The following is a 16,550-nucleotide window of genomic DNA, read 5'->3' as shown; positions in this document are numbered from 1 at the left end:
CAGTAAGAGATTTGTAAAACTTATGAAAAATTCATTTACTCTTAAAGAAAATGGTAAAGAAATCTTTAATATACATAAGTCAAACTTGTAGCAGAAAAATCGCTGGAAATTGTGTTACGAGTTTACGAAGACTAAAATTTGGCCCTTTCTTCCTCACATATTTAAGTTATTTTACTTCCACTTGGCATTATTAATTGAATTAATACTACCATACTTTTGACATATTAAACAAAACAAAATTGACGAAATATCGACAGGAAACAATATTTGAACGCTTGGTTCTATAATTACCAAACAGTAACGAATCAATTTTCTGCAGTTAATTGGCTTGGGATAAACGTTATTCAACAATTTTTCAGGAAACATAGATTCCCAACGTGATCTCAAATATGGCATATTTCGTTTCTTTAAATTTTAACAAAAATATATAAAGACGGAAAATTTTAAGATAGTTATGGCTATTTTATTAATAGAATTAATGAAATGGGAGCTTTGTAGAGGGTTGTCTCAACCTTTAAATGTAATAATTCGTAATTATTAGATTATTATTATTTAAGTATTTCTTATATTTTTACATATTAACACTAGATTTACGGATGTTGATTATATACCTATTTTTACTGAAGTGAGCTAATTTGACACATACAACAAAATTCAAGTTGTTTGCAAAAAAATAGTTTCAAATCAATTTAAATGAAAGATTTATTATTAAACATTTCATTGAAAACATTTTTTACATATACACTCTGTTTTTAAATTACATTTAGCAAAAGAAATTTTTTCCAACGATGGCAACCCTATGCAATTAAATGTAAAATAAATATCAATTGAAATACCTTTTACAAATAAATATCAAAATTACCTTGGTGGACCAAATTATTTGACAAAAAATTGATTTTATAAAATTATATTATTTCACTACAAATGGTCTGTTTACGCGCGATGTATAAGTCGGAATTATGAAAGGCCTGTTTTTTACCTCAGATAACTAATAAATTGACGAGATTAAACATGACTGTTTACGCATTAGGTGTTTTTAGAATTCTGATAAAAATTTTCTTCATGTAAATCATACATTTTATGTGTTTAATACAATTAACTATTAAATCATTTTATGAGTCAAATGGACTGAATTCGTAAATCTAGTGTTAAGTGGATATCTATGGTCCCCATAAATGCATAAACATCCGCAGTCTAGGACAGTGTATATGAAATTTTTAACTTGTTTGTAAAAATGTATCGCGTAAAATTACAGATGATACCAGACACGGAAAGCGTTTGTCAGACTTCGGAAGCTGCGGTCAGGAGTACGGACATGTATCAGAAGATTAAGAACACGCCGGAAGGGGAAGCGGCCTCGGTGACCGCTTGGAAACGATATCAGCAACTGGTGGCGATCGTCGAGACCAGGGGCGGAAAGTTCAACCGGAAGTCGATGATCGAGGCAATCTTTCGCGGCAGCGACCTCATCTACGCGAGTCACTGATCTCAACGATCAACAATTCATGCAATTTTTCTTTACCAAAGCTAACAGAATGTCTTATTTGTACAGTGACGTAGGAACATTGATTATTTAATTACCCAGCGGTATTCACTATTATTTTATATTTAACTATTCACCGCTGTGAAAGAGAACGACGGAAACACGTTAGGTCAGACTCGACTATTTAATTACCAATGGTATTAATTACTATTGTAAGTTCGAGTCACTATTGACGCCGTGCTAGGAAATTTCTATCGAAAGACAATGACGGAAATATGTCTTCTTAAATTAGATTGTTTGTTCTGGCACGCAGCAGCGGAAGAAAATCGAAACGCAAGGCTAAATGGTACCAAAGTATTTCTCGTGCGATAGTCTCCGAGGAAAGGCCTCTGAAGAAGTAAAGAAACTTTCAATTCACGATGGTAATTGCGTCTTAATCAGAGAAAAAGATTGGAAACGTCACTCATAACCTAAGAAGGTGCATGTGACCATAAACATTCAATTAGTATCTACGATCGATTCAATAGATATTGCGTATTATTGAATCATAGTGACAAATTGAACGAAATAGAGATACCCACTTGGAATTAACCGTAAGGCGATAGGGTGTTTATATTTCGCAAGAAGGGTAATATAGCGCCATATAAATGTTAATAATATAAGTTCCAGGTAGAACAAACATATATTAATTAAATACATTGTAATAATTATTAATCGAATAATTATAACAATGAATTAACCTTCAACAATGATTTCACAGTCGGTTTAGAAGGCATTGCGAAATTATTGAGGTCATTAATGACGCCATCTTACTTTTTTAAAGTTAATGATGTGTCCAGAATCGCTGTTACGAATACCTATTGCCTTTGGGTGTAAATAACTCTGGAAATAATTATTAAAAGAAATATTTTTATAAAGTCAAAAGGTCAATGCAGCAAAAATGAGTAAACTTAGAAAATAATTTCAACTTAACATTTTAAAAGATATCTCATGACACATTTGGTAGAAATATTCAAATCAGAATTTCTTGAAAGTCTTGAAAATATTGAAAATTTTAAACAATTTTATAATCTAATATATTGTGGACTGATTGACTATCCGAATATTCATAATATTTAAACAGTGTAATGTGAACTATAGAGTAAATATCCCAGCCAGAATTAGGCAAATTTTATTCATGAATAACAAATATAAATTTTAAATTCGATATTTGCAAAGATAATGGTTTATAAAATCCCCTAATGAATTCTAATTTACGAATAGATTTAAAAATGGGACATAAACAGTTGTTAATTCAGAAATGAATCTGATCTATTCTTTATTCACGAATAAAATTTGTCGAACTCTAGTCTCAGGTATATAAATATTTCCCCATCTAAATAATAATCCTCGATTATGCGACCTGATGTCTTTAAAGTATCAATGAACTTATTATGTCACGAGATCTTTTATCTAAGCTTGTATTACATAATCTATGTATATTGCCCTAGAAACGTTATTACGATATGTTATATACATTTACTCAGCAATATTATTATTATCGTTTAAACAAGTATTACAATTTATTTATTTACTTATTTGTTGTTCTAAGATAATCTAAAATCACACATTAGGTCGGACAATCGAGGGACCACGGTATTCGAATAATGATATTAAAATACTTATAAAATATTCGAATTGTTGCTGCTCTACACACGATTTATGAACGACGAAAGCAAAAAGTTAATCAAATGTATGTTATTCGTCTCTGGCGTAGAGTGTAATTAGAGACAGACAACATTTTTATGCAAATGAACGTTAATTCGTTGCTGGTTAAATTAAAATAAAAATTTTCAGATATACAGGGTGTTTCAGATTTGAATGGCCAGGCTTGAGGTACGAAAAACCATGAAACAAGCAAAATTTTTCATTTGGAAGTATTTAAAATTTATTGTCTTCTAATTACAAGACTTGGGAACGAATAAATTCGAAATATTTCTGTTTTCATAATCAAACTTATACTCAATTTAATGCTGAAGAAGAATGTTATCATTATTAAATTTGTTTTTGGTGCTCCGTTTACAGTGCAAATTAATAAACATATTAATAAGCTTCTAAACTAACAATACGTACGAAAACAGAGATATTTCGATATCAACCGCTTTTAAATCTTATAACTTTAGAAAACAATATATCCTAAACGGAGTCATTTAATTACAAGATCTCATAAATATTTTAAAAAAGAATAAATTGTTTTGTTTCTAAAGACTAAAGTTTCTTTAACATTAATCATTTTTATATTTTAAGGAATATTTTAAATTGCAAATTTAAAAATATTAATTATTATTAATTTGAAATGAATATAATAAAAACATATTGTACAAAAACATCTTTTTAAAATTATTTATATTCTAATAAAATTATAATATCTGATATATTCAAGTCATAATATTTACAAATATATAACTTATAATTGTTTTATAGTTCTATATTCGTGCCTCGACTCTGGTCATTTAAATCTACCCTGTAGAACAAAATGATCGACAACGAATAAATGAAACTCGAATCGTTCGATCGGATATAATCCACGAATAATTGTTGTTGCTTGTTCAAAAAAAGTTTTGCCTGTCACTGACGTGAACCGAACAATTGCAACATCCGTTGCAGCAACAATTAATGCGTTTTTTTTATCGAATCGAAAGCATTCTATCGCTCATAGTGTCGTTGCGCAACGAACAGCTACCTCTAAGTCTTTTTTATCACCGATCCGTTTCTACATCACTGATGAACGTAATTAGAGATACGATTAACGATGCCAAACCGTGTATTGCTAGTCAACGCGAGCGTAATAAAATGCAGTGTACAATTTAATTAGATAATTAAGCGACGATTAGGGGCTATCGAAGGGCGTGCACGTAATCTCTGCTCCATCGAGCTCGTGTCGATTAATGTTTCGAGCTCGTGTCTGTCGGGAAAAAACAACGAATACCGATACTCTGTACACGTAATACGTAATAATTATAGTCCGTTGGATGCGTGAGGAAGTTTTACGATCGCCATTGAACGCGATTCTAGTTAACTGAAAATAATTAACTACGCCGAAGGCCGATCGAGATTCGTTACTTTTACGACGAATACTTTTTACTTTAAGAAGAAGCGATTATTATAACCGATTCAATTCGAACGAGCGCAATCCATTTTCGATCAACGTATCGAACCTTCAATGTAACAGAATTATAATAATTTGTATGATACATAATATATGCAACAATTTACTAAGGTAAATGTACCAATAATAACTGGCCAGGTTGAGACAGCAGGTCGTTATATTATAAATACTATGCATAAAATTTATGTTATTCTAAGTTTTTTGCACGCAACAAGTAGATTGTATTATTTTTTATTAAAAAAAAGTTTTGCAGTATACTGTTTTTGCATTTATTACATGTAAACCGAACAAAAATTTCGATAGATACATTTGCACCGATACGTGGTCAATGAAAACCTAACTTTCGTAGCCTATCGTCAATAAAATTTTTAAAAAGTTGATAAAACGTTTGATAAAAGGATGGAAACAAAAATAAATCACTTGAAAACTGTTTGGCATGTAAATAAGTAAGTAACTTTTTCGTTTGATGTATTATTTAAGTCCATTGCATTGCAACTTGATAGAAAAAATATTATCTTCTATATATGTATATATGTATATATATTTATATATTATATATTTGTATATAAAATAAAAGGCCTGACTCACTGACTCATCAACGCCCAGGCTAAGCCCTCGGACATAAAAAGCTGAAGTTTTGCACAGAGGTTTCCTTTATGATGTATACAAGAAATATTCCGAAATTCAACCCCTAAGGGGGTGGAAAGGGATTGCAACGTTTGTATAAGGAATATTTTATTTGGGGTCGGATTTACTTGAAACTTCGTCTTAATGCTCTTTGACATAATTAACCAAACACCTGTTTCGGCATTTTAAAAAATTCTACCCCTAGAGGGGTGAAAGGGGGTTGCAACGTTTGTATGGGACATATTTTGTTCGTTGTCGGATTTGCTTCATACTTGGTCTTAATACTCTTTAATATAATTAATCAAACACTTATTCCGGTTTTTTTTTTAAATTCAACCTCTGAAGGGGTGAAAAGGGGTTGTAACGTTTGTTTGAGGAATACTTTATTTGTGATAGAATTTACTTCAAACTTGGTCTTAATGCTCTTTGATATAATTAATGAAACACCTATTTCGGCATTTTAAAAAATTCAACCTCTGAAGGGGTTGCAATGTTTGTATGGGACATATTTTGTTCGTGACCGGATTTACCTGATACTTGGTCTGAATGCTCATTGATACACTTATTTCGCATTAAAGTTGCCTTATTTCCGTAAATGGATCTAAAAACTTCAAATTTGACATGTGAGTACGTAATTATTATCTTATCACTAAACCGTTGCAATGGTGTAAATACGCCTAAATATCAGTATGGGTGTCGTTATGAAGGTCTTTTGGGACGTTAATTACGAAAATGGTATCAATTTTAAAATGTAAGATGGCGACATAACATAAAATTAAAACTCTATACATAGAGGTGAATGGGAGCTTAAAAGGTTTAATGGAGAAACAATATCTATTTCCGAGAGAACTAAACGGTTTCCTGTGCGAGCGAAGCCGCGGGCAAAAGCTAATTTAACATACGCATCTAAAATATACATCTAACTTTGATCACTTTCATAATAATTGGCACAATTTTTTGCCATCTTTTTTTACAACTTTGCAATAGTAGCATTTAGGACACAAAATTTTGAGGACCAAAAACGAGTTTTGGTGACCTCAAAAATAGTACGTTCGTTATTAAAATGATTACCTGCTTCTTCTTTTGTAGAAAAATCTAATTTTCTGACCTATTAACACACTCTTCTTTATTATTCCACAGCTATAAGAGATTAATTGGGATCCACCTGTTGCCACGTACACATATATTTAATGAATTAAATATTACCATACAAATATACAAGGTATATACAAAACGATCTCCATACAATACCGGGTGGGCGTTTCTAAAGACTATTTTACGTAACAGAACGGGATCGCAAAAACAATGAGGGCATATTTTACAAATATTTTACACGCATTTGCATTTTCCGTTTCGACTCGGTCGGGTTCAATATTTCTTCTCAATAAGAGGCTATTTGTTCGCAAATCTTATTTCTCTTTTTCCGAGATATTGTTAAATAGTACAAAATTAATTTTCAACCAGCAAACGAATCCCCGAGAAATTAAATTTGAATTCTACGTTTCTCGGGAAATAAAAATTGTCGCGAAATCTGAAACGCATTCCTTTCGACTAACATATTCTCAGCAACGTACAGTAACTAAGTACTATCCAGAGATGACTTGTTGGCTAGGCACCAAGAAACTAAACGGGGCAAGGGCAAGGAGAGAAGGTCTACGCGCCGCCTAATTCCCACCATAGAGGCCCGCTCTGACGTCACGCTACATAGTAGTAGGGTCTCCATAACCACGAGAGATACACTTTTATTCTATTCATGGCTAGTATTTTGAGCATACGGTTACGTCAATGCCTCTCAGTCTTGTTCTATCCTACTCTGTCCCCATACGTTTCGTTCGCGTCCTTTGACACTCGATGAAATTGTAGTTGTGAACGACTCAGCCAATAATGGCAATGCGTGTGAGAACAGGCATCGCTATTACGCTACGGCCAATCGGCGTGCCTAGCCATCAAGTCATCACTGTATAGTACATCTACAGTAACCATGCTACATCGAAACGTCATTATAGATTGTCCAGCTTAACACTATTTCTATTAAAGGTGTCAAAACGCACCTTTTAAAATTGTAATTTGAAATTCTTTTCTAAACTTAATTATTTGTCCTTTATAAAATGATACTAAAAATAATTTTCATTAGCAATTATCAGTCAAAAGATTTGGTCGAATAAAATCGCAGTAGAAATAGCGTTAAACACGAAATCAACGGTATTTATAAATAAAATTTCATCGATTTTATTTATTTAATTCGTAGCTTGACGTTCGACGAAAATCTCTCACAGTTGTCGTTGTCTTCGACGAACTGCAGATGATCGTGCAAGTATGTATTTTTCATTGAAAATATTTAAAAGTTTAACAATTTAAGAATTTCAAACACACATAATACATATTTTTTAAAATCCAAGAAACAAGCAGTGAAATACATGTAGAGAATTCTGCTGGTCTAGGAAAATCGATCTTCCAAATTAAAAAATTTCAAAACACAGTCTACGTATTTTTAAAAATAGAAAATAGAAAAAATATATCTAGAAATTATTTTTTAAGTTTAATAATTTGTCCTTGTTTGACTTTCTGATTTTTCCTACAATGATTATTAAATTAATTTTATGTTTTTTAAATCATTTCCAAATCTATTTGGGTCAAAATGCATTTTAAGGAATATCCTTTTGATCGAAATAGCTATGCATAAAGCCACGAAAGAAACAGTGAAAAGACTCCTTGAAACTACTTAATTTGTTCAAATAAAATTTGTATTCTACTTTCTGCCATTTCAACGCCATGGCGCGTCCCAATATGGACAACTTGAAGTTGTTTGTGTAAGAATTAATTGTCGGCAATTTGTACGGACTAAACGGAAACAGTATTTCTTGTACATTCCTTGCATAAACATCCGCAGTTTAATCATAGCTTTCATCGCATTAGCGCGAGCTTCGAAGAAGCGATTCTTATCGGACGAACGCAGAAAAAGGAAAGAAACTCGATTAATTAATGACTTCTTCAACTCGACCCGTTGCGCTCGCTAACTTTCCAATTCAACTACTTCCGCGTGGCAGTTATATAATTTTCTAGATCTCCGCCATAGAGGAACTGCAGGAGATTAGCTCAGATTTCTATCGAGGTTATATCCTTGCTTTCCTAACAACAAGCTTCCTTAATTTGCGAGAACACTGCACAGTCTTTACGTCGAAATTCTACGAGTCTCGACAAACGCTATTCCGCCTAAAAGTAAATCCACAAGTTATTCTTTCGGATTAATAATATTCTTACAAGGTCGATCATAATTTTTCTATGAAATTTACAAATATACTCTGTACAGACCTATCGTTATTCCGATAGTTCCAATAGTTTATTCGCTTCATCTTTTAGTCAATCATCGTACGACTCTTTTAACGGAAGAAACTTTTTTAATTTAAAAAAAAACACTTTATACAGTCTTTTCATTATTTCATAGAAATTCTACATTGTCAAGTTACTCCTAGATATAAGTCCAACAATTGATTCATTTCTTTTTTAAATTTAACAATATTCGAACAGGGTAGATTTTGAATTTTCTAAGAAAAGAAGCTTTCTTAATTTACAAATATACTTTATACAGACCTTCCATTGTTATTCCATGCAAATTCTACGAGTCCTTGCAAACTACACCATTTAATTATGGATCCAGCAGTTCATTCTCTTCGTTTTCTAGTCGATCAACGTTCTTACGACTCTTTTAACAATAGAAATTCTCTTAATTCGTAAGAAAATTTTATACAGTCCCTCCAAAACTTATCTACGTCCAGACGTAGGCTCAACGATCAATTCACTTTGTTCTTCCGGCAATATTTTCACAAGATCAGCGTTAACTCTTTCAACAAAAGAAGCTTTCTCAATTTACAAAAAAACACTTTCTACAGTCCTTTCAATATTCGTTTCTTCCTTCGCGCAACCAACGTTTTTACAGAATCGATTCCAACTGTTCTAACAGAAGGTACCTCCTTACTTTACATGAACACTTTGTACAGTCTTCTCGGTGCAATTTACTCGAATATACAGCCAGGATATAAATCGCGAGCGGTTCGTATAGACTCGGAATCGACAAATGTGCTCTACGATACGCATAGGTATTGAAAAATGTTAATGGTCGCATCATATGAACTCCGTGACGAAAATCTTTTTGAAATCGGGCACGGAACCACCAATGTCGTGCCTGCAGATGTCCCCATTGTCCAGGTAACTAACTCCGGGGTTGGTCAGGATGCTCTTCAGGCTCTCTATCGATAGATCGGGCAGTTTACCGTCCACGGTCAGCTTGTCCAAGTCGTTCATCGAGTAGCCAGGCCCTATCCTTTTCTGCTTCAGGTGATAGGATTGTATGCTCGGCTTCGTGTCGTCCGTCTTGCTCCTCCTCTCGTCGCGGTCGTTCGTCCCGTTCTCGATGATCCTCGGCGTGAAAGATCGCATGTTGACCTTTACCTCACTGGCTCTCTTCGAGGGCAACAGCTCCACCTGCAAAACAGGACGTTCTCACGATCCTCGTTGCGCAACTGCTCACCCGACGAAAGGCCAATAAAGTGCTCGACCGAGTAATTCCTACGTTCTTCGCGCCTTTCAGGATAAATACACGAGTAACGGGAGGATCGAACCGATTTACAGGGTGACTGGAAAGTGTGCATTTAGGAGATGCGTGTTTTTATACTGGAACGAATGTGACGGTAACCCGGTGCACAGGAAAATAGCTGGGAAGATCTTTGAGCAGTAGTTTTTGTAGTCTTCATCCCTGCTTAATCCATTTATATCATCCACACACAGTTCACCTTTAAAGAAACGTTCGCAGAAGGTTCAATTCCACACAAAACGAGCGTGGTAAATTAGTATTTATGTCTACGTTTTCGTGGAAATTGTCTAAATATTGTAATTTCTACTGTTTCAGAAGTCTGCAGTTTTTACTTTGAGTATAAATGGGTTAGAACGAGTATCATCTACTTAATTCAAGAATCTAGTGGCATCAGTGCACAGTATTCAAGAAGCAGGAAATTATGGCTGGATAAGTTAATAATCGCCCAGATATTGTAATTTCTACTATTTGTGAGGTTTCGAATTTTTAATTTCGGCATAAATGGATCGGAATGCGTGTCGTCTAGACGATCCAGGAATTAAATGTGCAGTATTCAGTCACGAGATACTGTAATTATTTCCATTACACGGATAGGATCGTGAAATTCCTTAATGATGCATTGTGATGCGATCGGTTCTACGTTTCGTGTACATAGTATCTCATTAATTCAGTTTTGGAGCGAGTGTACGTGGACGGAGTATTCTGTTCGACAAGATTACGAGGTAAATTGAGGAATTTATTATTCAAGTATCGCACAGGACTTGGCAAGCATAGATAGCTTGAAGATTAATCGAAAGATAAATGAAACGCTTAGATAGTTAGACTACCTGTTAACTCTTGACAATATTCAGGAATCCATAGTTAAAATTTCAATTCTAATTCCGTCAGAATCTTAATTTTTCAATGAGAAAATTGCCATTTAAATTGTAATTTCGTCAGAACCTTGAATTTTCAGTGGAAAAATTACTATTTAGTAGAGACTTTACGAACCTACGTTTTATGAAAAGGAAGACGATGATAGTTTAAATTATAATTTTATCATAACTTCAATATTTCAATTTGTCATAACAAGAAAGATGATTATTGTTATAATTTCATCAAAATCTTAATATTTTATGAAAAATTGCATACTATAAAAAGAAAAATAATAGTAGTTTAAATTGTAATTCCATCAGAACCTTGAATTTTCAGTGAAAAAATTGCTATTTAGTAGACTTTACGAATCTACGGTTTATACGAAGGACGACGATGACAGTTTGAATTGTAATTTTGTCAAAACTTCAATTCTTCAGTGAAAAAATTGTCATTTTGTAGAGACTCTACGAATCTACGTTTCATAAGAAGAAAGACGAATGTAGTTTAAATATTAATTCTATCAGAATCTCAATTCTTTAGTGAAAAAGATGCCATTTGGTAGAAATTTCGCGAATTTACATAGTGTAAGAAGGAAGAGATGATTATAGGTAATCTTCGTGACACAGAGAAGAGCATCAGGAATGTTACCTTGGTTCCCTTACGTTGGAAATATTCAAAATCGTCGTTTGCCACGGTGGTGACGGAGCAACAGCTTCTGCTTCGACTTCTGCAGGAGCTCATTGTGTCAAAGTCCCCGTTTTCCATATCGCAGCTCTCATCGTCGGAGGTTTCGTATCCGTCTGCACCTCCCTGGACCTCTTGTTTCTGCGCGTTCTGTTGCTCCTTCCTCTGATCCTGCTTCTTTAAATCGTACGACCTTGAGTCGAGGATTGGTCGATGATACCTGAGAACGTGATCAATCTTGTCAAAACGAAGCAATTCCCTCTCGTGAACCGCAACGGCTGAGTTACGTTAGCTTCAAACGATAGAATCTTGAATTTTCTTTCAAAGAAGAAGTTGGATAGTAGTTTCTAACGTAATGATTATAATTGTACGAAGTTTGAAACGTGGAACCAACTAATTCAAAGCTTTCTGTCAGGCGTGTAAGACGTTATTTGCAAAGTAATGAACTTGCAGGGTAGAAGTAGTAAGAATAGGATCGAAAAAACTGGATATAAAAGTAACATGGCATGGACTTTGAAAATAAAAAACGAAGGGAATTTTATTTAATACAGTTGAGTATCGGTTGAAAAGTTTATGAAAGAAATATCAGAAGAGTATTTCTGCATTATTTAAAGGGAATCTAAAAAAAAGTTATATTAACAAAGTGCGATGAACCTCGATAAAAACACATTAAAATTGTCCAAAACTGGTGACTCAATTTTAATCAAAGAAGATTTCCAAAGTACTGCTTTGTCATTTCTCACAATAATTAACACTTTTGCTTTTTATATACAACACTGGCACATCTAGAGGAGCTCAAAAAGGGTGGGGGGGGGGTTGATGATTATTCAACATTAAACAATTAAAATCAAATAATAGAATTCTTTATCATATCCACTATTGATATTAATATATCTCACATTCGATACTTCAATTTTTATACAAAAAAAAATTGTAACTTTTCGATACCAATTCCACGGAAAATCCTGCAGTATACATATGTACAGTTAAAACAATTTTAACCAACGTACGAATATGTTACAGGGACACGATCGGCTAAGGCAGCGATTCTCAACCGGGACGATAAATTTTTATAAACTGCCGAATAAATGTTTCCAAAAATTTTAAATAGTTTTGGGCAATCGTATATCTGTTTTTCTTGTTTTAAATTCGAAAAGTAAGGAAAAATAAGGCTTCGACTCTAGTAAAGGGAATCACCAGGAATTAATACTATCTCGATATTGTGTCTCATCGGTAGATCGTTGTTATTTCCATAACAAACACAAGGATCATATTAAATAAACAAGGTATGTGAAATTAATTTACGAAGGAATCGTAGACGAGAGATTAAGAGCAGAAAGCAATCGAAGAATAAAGGTTGTGAATCGCTGGGCTAAGGACTCATAGACGTGTGCTCACGATTGGCATCGAGCATGATCGAAGCTCTGATTTCTCCGCAGGGCGATTCTAGGGTAACGCTGCTGCTGTTCCTGGAGGTTGTTGTCCAATCCCACCATTAAATTCTCCAAACCCAGCACGCTCCTCGCGTGTCTTCTCGGCGGTTCCTCTCGTATCTCGTCCAGACTTTTGGTAAACTTATGTTTGCTGCAGGGATCTTCCAGCTGGACAAGGTTCTCCATATTCTGTCCAAAGACGTCCGTGCTACCGATTTTCCGGCGACAGATAGGCAGCTCTTGGAAACTCTCGTTCGGTCTTGGACGTTTGCTCTGCTGTTCCATCGTGATTTTCTTCGGTGCTTCAACCGTGTTCGCGTCCTGACGCGGCTCGAAAGTTGAACTGGTGATGGACGACAGCTCCGCGGGAAGAGAAGCGTAATTGCTATCCTCGTTTAGGGACTGTGTTCTGGGATAATGCTGTATGCCCATTGTGATGGTTCCAGTCTTTCCTGCAAAACAATTTTCCTTTAGGACCCACGTATTTGCAACGATAAAGGAAAGATAGGAACATGAGACTGGACACATGGGCGAACTTATTTCAAATAGTAATTTAAAAATAATCGTTCCGAATAAAATTAACGGGTATTTTATATTATTAGCCAATGATCCTTCTTCAACAAAATTTGCAGAGGAGAAAGTATTTTCAGCATTACCGTTATTGTTTTGATCTGTAACAAAACTTCCTTTCAAGCACAGCATTCATCTTTAAAAAATCATGAAACTCTGAATAAATCGTGTTAATGGAAACTATGTAACTGTAAAGTATGTACAATTATTAAATGATCGAAAACACAGTCAGATGCAAGTAAAATGAATTTACAGTATTGTAAAATCTTTAAACGAAAATTCTGTTTATAATTATAACAATATACAGTATATATTTACTAGTTAGCTTTAGTCTTTAACGAAATACATAATCTATATGCCACATTTTATCTGATTACAATCCTTGTTAGTCATTTCCAAGTTCATAAAGATTGAAATATTACTATGATCATAATTAAATTCACTTATTTGAACGAAAACTCCAGTTACTTAAGGGGCCTTTCTACCTTGTGGGATTAAAAAAATCGATATTTTTTTTTTGCATTTTCCTTTAGTATGTAGTCTCGAAAATATGTCTACCAAATATTAAATTGAAATTTGAAAAACTAACGAAGTTATAACCTGCTGAAATGTACCGCGTGCAGGTATAACAACTGGACGTGAAACTTTAAAGCTGTTTTTCTCGAAACTACATTTTTCGGCACTGCGTGCGTGATAACTAAAAAACTATTCAAGATATCAACATCAAATTTATACAGTATCTCCAGAACTGGTCTCCCTATAGCACGAACTAGGATAATTGCGATATATGCAATACTTTTTCTTTTATTAACAAAAAAGCAACCAAATATATGAAAATATTCAGTATTTTTTCGTAAAATAGCTACCATTTTGCCATTTTTTGTTTTTTTGAAAAGATCCTAGTTCATGCTATAACCACACTCATCTATATTAAGAATATCGTTGGTTTTAGGATTTCGAATAACTTGTTCGCAAGATATCACGTACGCAGTCGGGTGCCGTTCGTAAAAACTGTTGTTTGATGATCAACAAAAACAGCGTAATCAATAGATATTATGCGTTGCAAAAATTCGTAAATATAGCTAAATATATAATAAATGTATCTACAAAATCCGGAATTAATCGCTCTTTAATAACCCGCAAAAAAAAATCACAAAGAAACACGTATTTGTCATGCCTACAAGGTAGAATGGCCCCTTAAGTGAAAGATTATAATTAATGGAGATAATCACACTTTTAATATATGAACTGCTTGCCCTTCGTCATAGACGTTCGATATATGATCGAACTGATCTACTGCATAAATGCCCTGTTTTCATCCCCACTACTGAGATTCTTTTCTATTTTCGACAGTCGACGTGGACTATTTCTATAATTAAAATCGATCCATCTATTCCATAATCGTCTGACTTTGAGTCCCAATTTCCGGGTATGTATCCAACTTTTATTGTAAATGGAATTCCGCTATATATCGATTTTATTAATTTAAACCTGTTCTCGGACTTCCCAGGGCAAAAAATAAAATTCCTCTTCTGCTTCTATATAAAGACTTATAAAAGGAGGTTTTATGAAGCGAATCTAGATTGATACAGAACTTTATATTCTTGCTTTTAGCGCGCAGCAAATGTAGAGCAAAATAAAGTTTCCGCTTGAGTATCGACATTTTCTAAATAACTGTCAACGGAATCGATCGCGTTCTATTTGATCGAACGAACATTATAACAGGTTTGGCGAGGAAGTGTTGCTCGTTTCTAACTCGAATATATGTTTTTGATAAAAGAAAAAATTCTTTAAATATTATATAGCACTGTCTTTTTATAGCTTTATGTATAGAATACTTTATATAAACATGTAACTGTTAGAACCTGTACAGAAATATTCTACGTACTTTATTTAACGATTCCATGTAAAAAATAATGTGTAGTTTCCTATAAAAACCAATGAAAATTAATGTATCATGCTAAATATCGTCCATCTGTTTTTATTTGTAAAACTTAAACATTAATTTAAAAATTACGTACATTTAATATTTTATCGAAAGTCATCTATTAGTTTTTACAGCTTTTAATCTGTTATACGATATTTTCAGTATGATCGCTTAAAATTTCTGTGTATTGACCAAATGAAGAACCTAAGATCCATTGAAATACATCATCTATGAAACACCAATTAACATGATTTGAAATGATTATTTTTAAATTACTATTTGAAATAAATTTTGTCCAGGTCTGTTCGCAGATACAGTTGCGTAAGTTATACCTATTTTTCATTTTGGTTATAACAGTTAGATATCCTGAATAAATAGGTACAATTAAAATACTAAAAAAGTAAGTGGAAAAATTCATTTACCTCTGTTCTGATGATTGTGTAATCTCCCGTAGAGGCTTCCGTTGGTCAATGGAAACTTTAAGCCATGATTTAGGTTCAGCTGCAACTTGTACTCGGCGTCCTGCTCGAAATGACGAAACTTGCCGTCTATACCACCTGAAATGGAAGCATAACAGAATTTTTGGTCAAATCAGCTGAAAAAAGCAACTATTGTCTATGAAAATGCTCACGACCCATTAACGCGATTCAGATTTTCAAAAGCGAAGAAGAATCATTTTATAATATCTCCACGATAAAAAGTTACTCCATAAATAATTAATTGACCATATGTCGATTTAGGACACAATCAGACGGTTCCAAAACGATCAATTAAAAAGGGAGCCGAAAATTAAAATCAGCAATTGTAATCTTTCTGTTTTTTTTCTTAAATTAATTGACGAACGATACAATTAAGTGTGTCTGATATGTATTTAAACTTAAATTATGTCAAGATACATTTTTATATCATTCTTGAATTGTATTTAATATATTCTATTTTCGTTCTATTTTTTGATTACGAGCTTGTTTCGACCGCCTTTATTAAAAAGATAATTGACAGCTACTATTTGTTGCCAATTATCACCTGTTTCGATCACTAAAATATTTTTCAATGAACAATATATCAACAAATAACATCAAATGTTTTAATTCAAAAATTCCAGAATGTGTTTAAAGATGGAATTAAAAAGTTGACGGATAGAAGATGGCAATAGAAAGCGACGATACAAAATAAACGCAAGTATTAATGGAATTTGGTGTGACATTATGGGATTGACAGGGTGTTAGTGGACT

The 16,550-nt window shown here is 33.5% G+C and overlaps 1 protein-coding gene across 3 annotated transcripts in view; it reads right to left on the bottom strand.

The window, feature by feature from the left end:
- Positions 1-7,815: 7,815 nt before the first annotated feature.
- The window catches only part of LOC122402483, a 56,857-nt gene continuing 48,122 nt past the window's right edge, over positions 7,816-16,550 (bottom strand). Inside the window, exons 5-8 of one of the 3 annotated variants that reach the window (XM_043405303.1) lie at positions 15,741-15,875; positions 12,787-13,273; positions 11,353-11,608; positions 7,816-9,740 (exon numbers count right to left, since the gene is read on the bottom strand). In XM_043405303.1, the coding sequence (XP_043261238.1) occupies positions 9,381-9,740; positions 11,353-11,608; positions 12,787-13,273; positions 15,741-15,875 (1,238 nt within the window). In that variant the 3' untranslated portion in view covers positions 7,816-9,380. Of the gene's footprint in view, positions 9,741-9,777; positions 10,049-11,352; positions 11,609-12,786; positions 13,274-15,740; positions 15,876-16,550 lie in introns of those variants that run through there. The other 2 variants (XM_043405305.1, XM_043405304.1) reach the window with 2 other exon arrangements.

The sequence above is a fragment of the Colletes gigas genome, unplaced genomic scaffold (assembly GCF_013123115.1).
Source record: "Colletes gigas isolate AHSC1104 unplaced genomic scaffold, ASM1312311v1 Colletes_gigas_Sc00037, whole genome shotgun sequence".
NCBI classification, from domain to species: Eukaryota; Metazoa; Arthropoda; class Insecta; order Hymenoptera; family Colletidae; genus Colletes; species Colletes gigas.
This window is presented reverse-complemented; position numbering and strand designations above follow the sequence as displayed.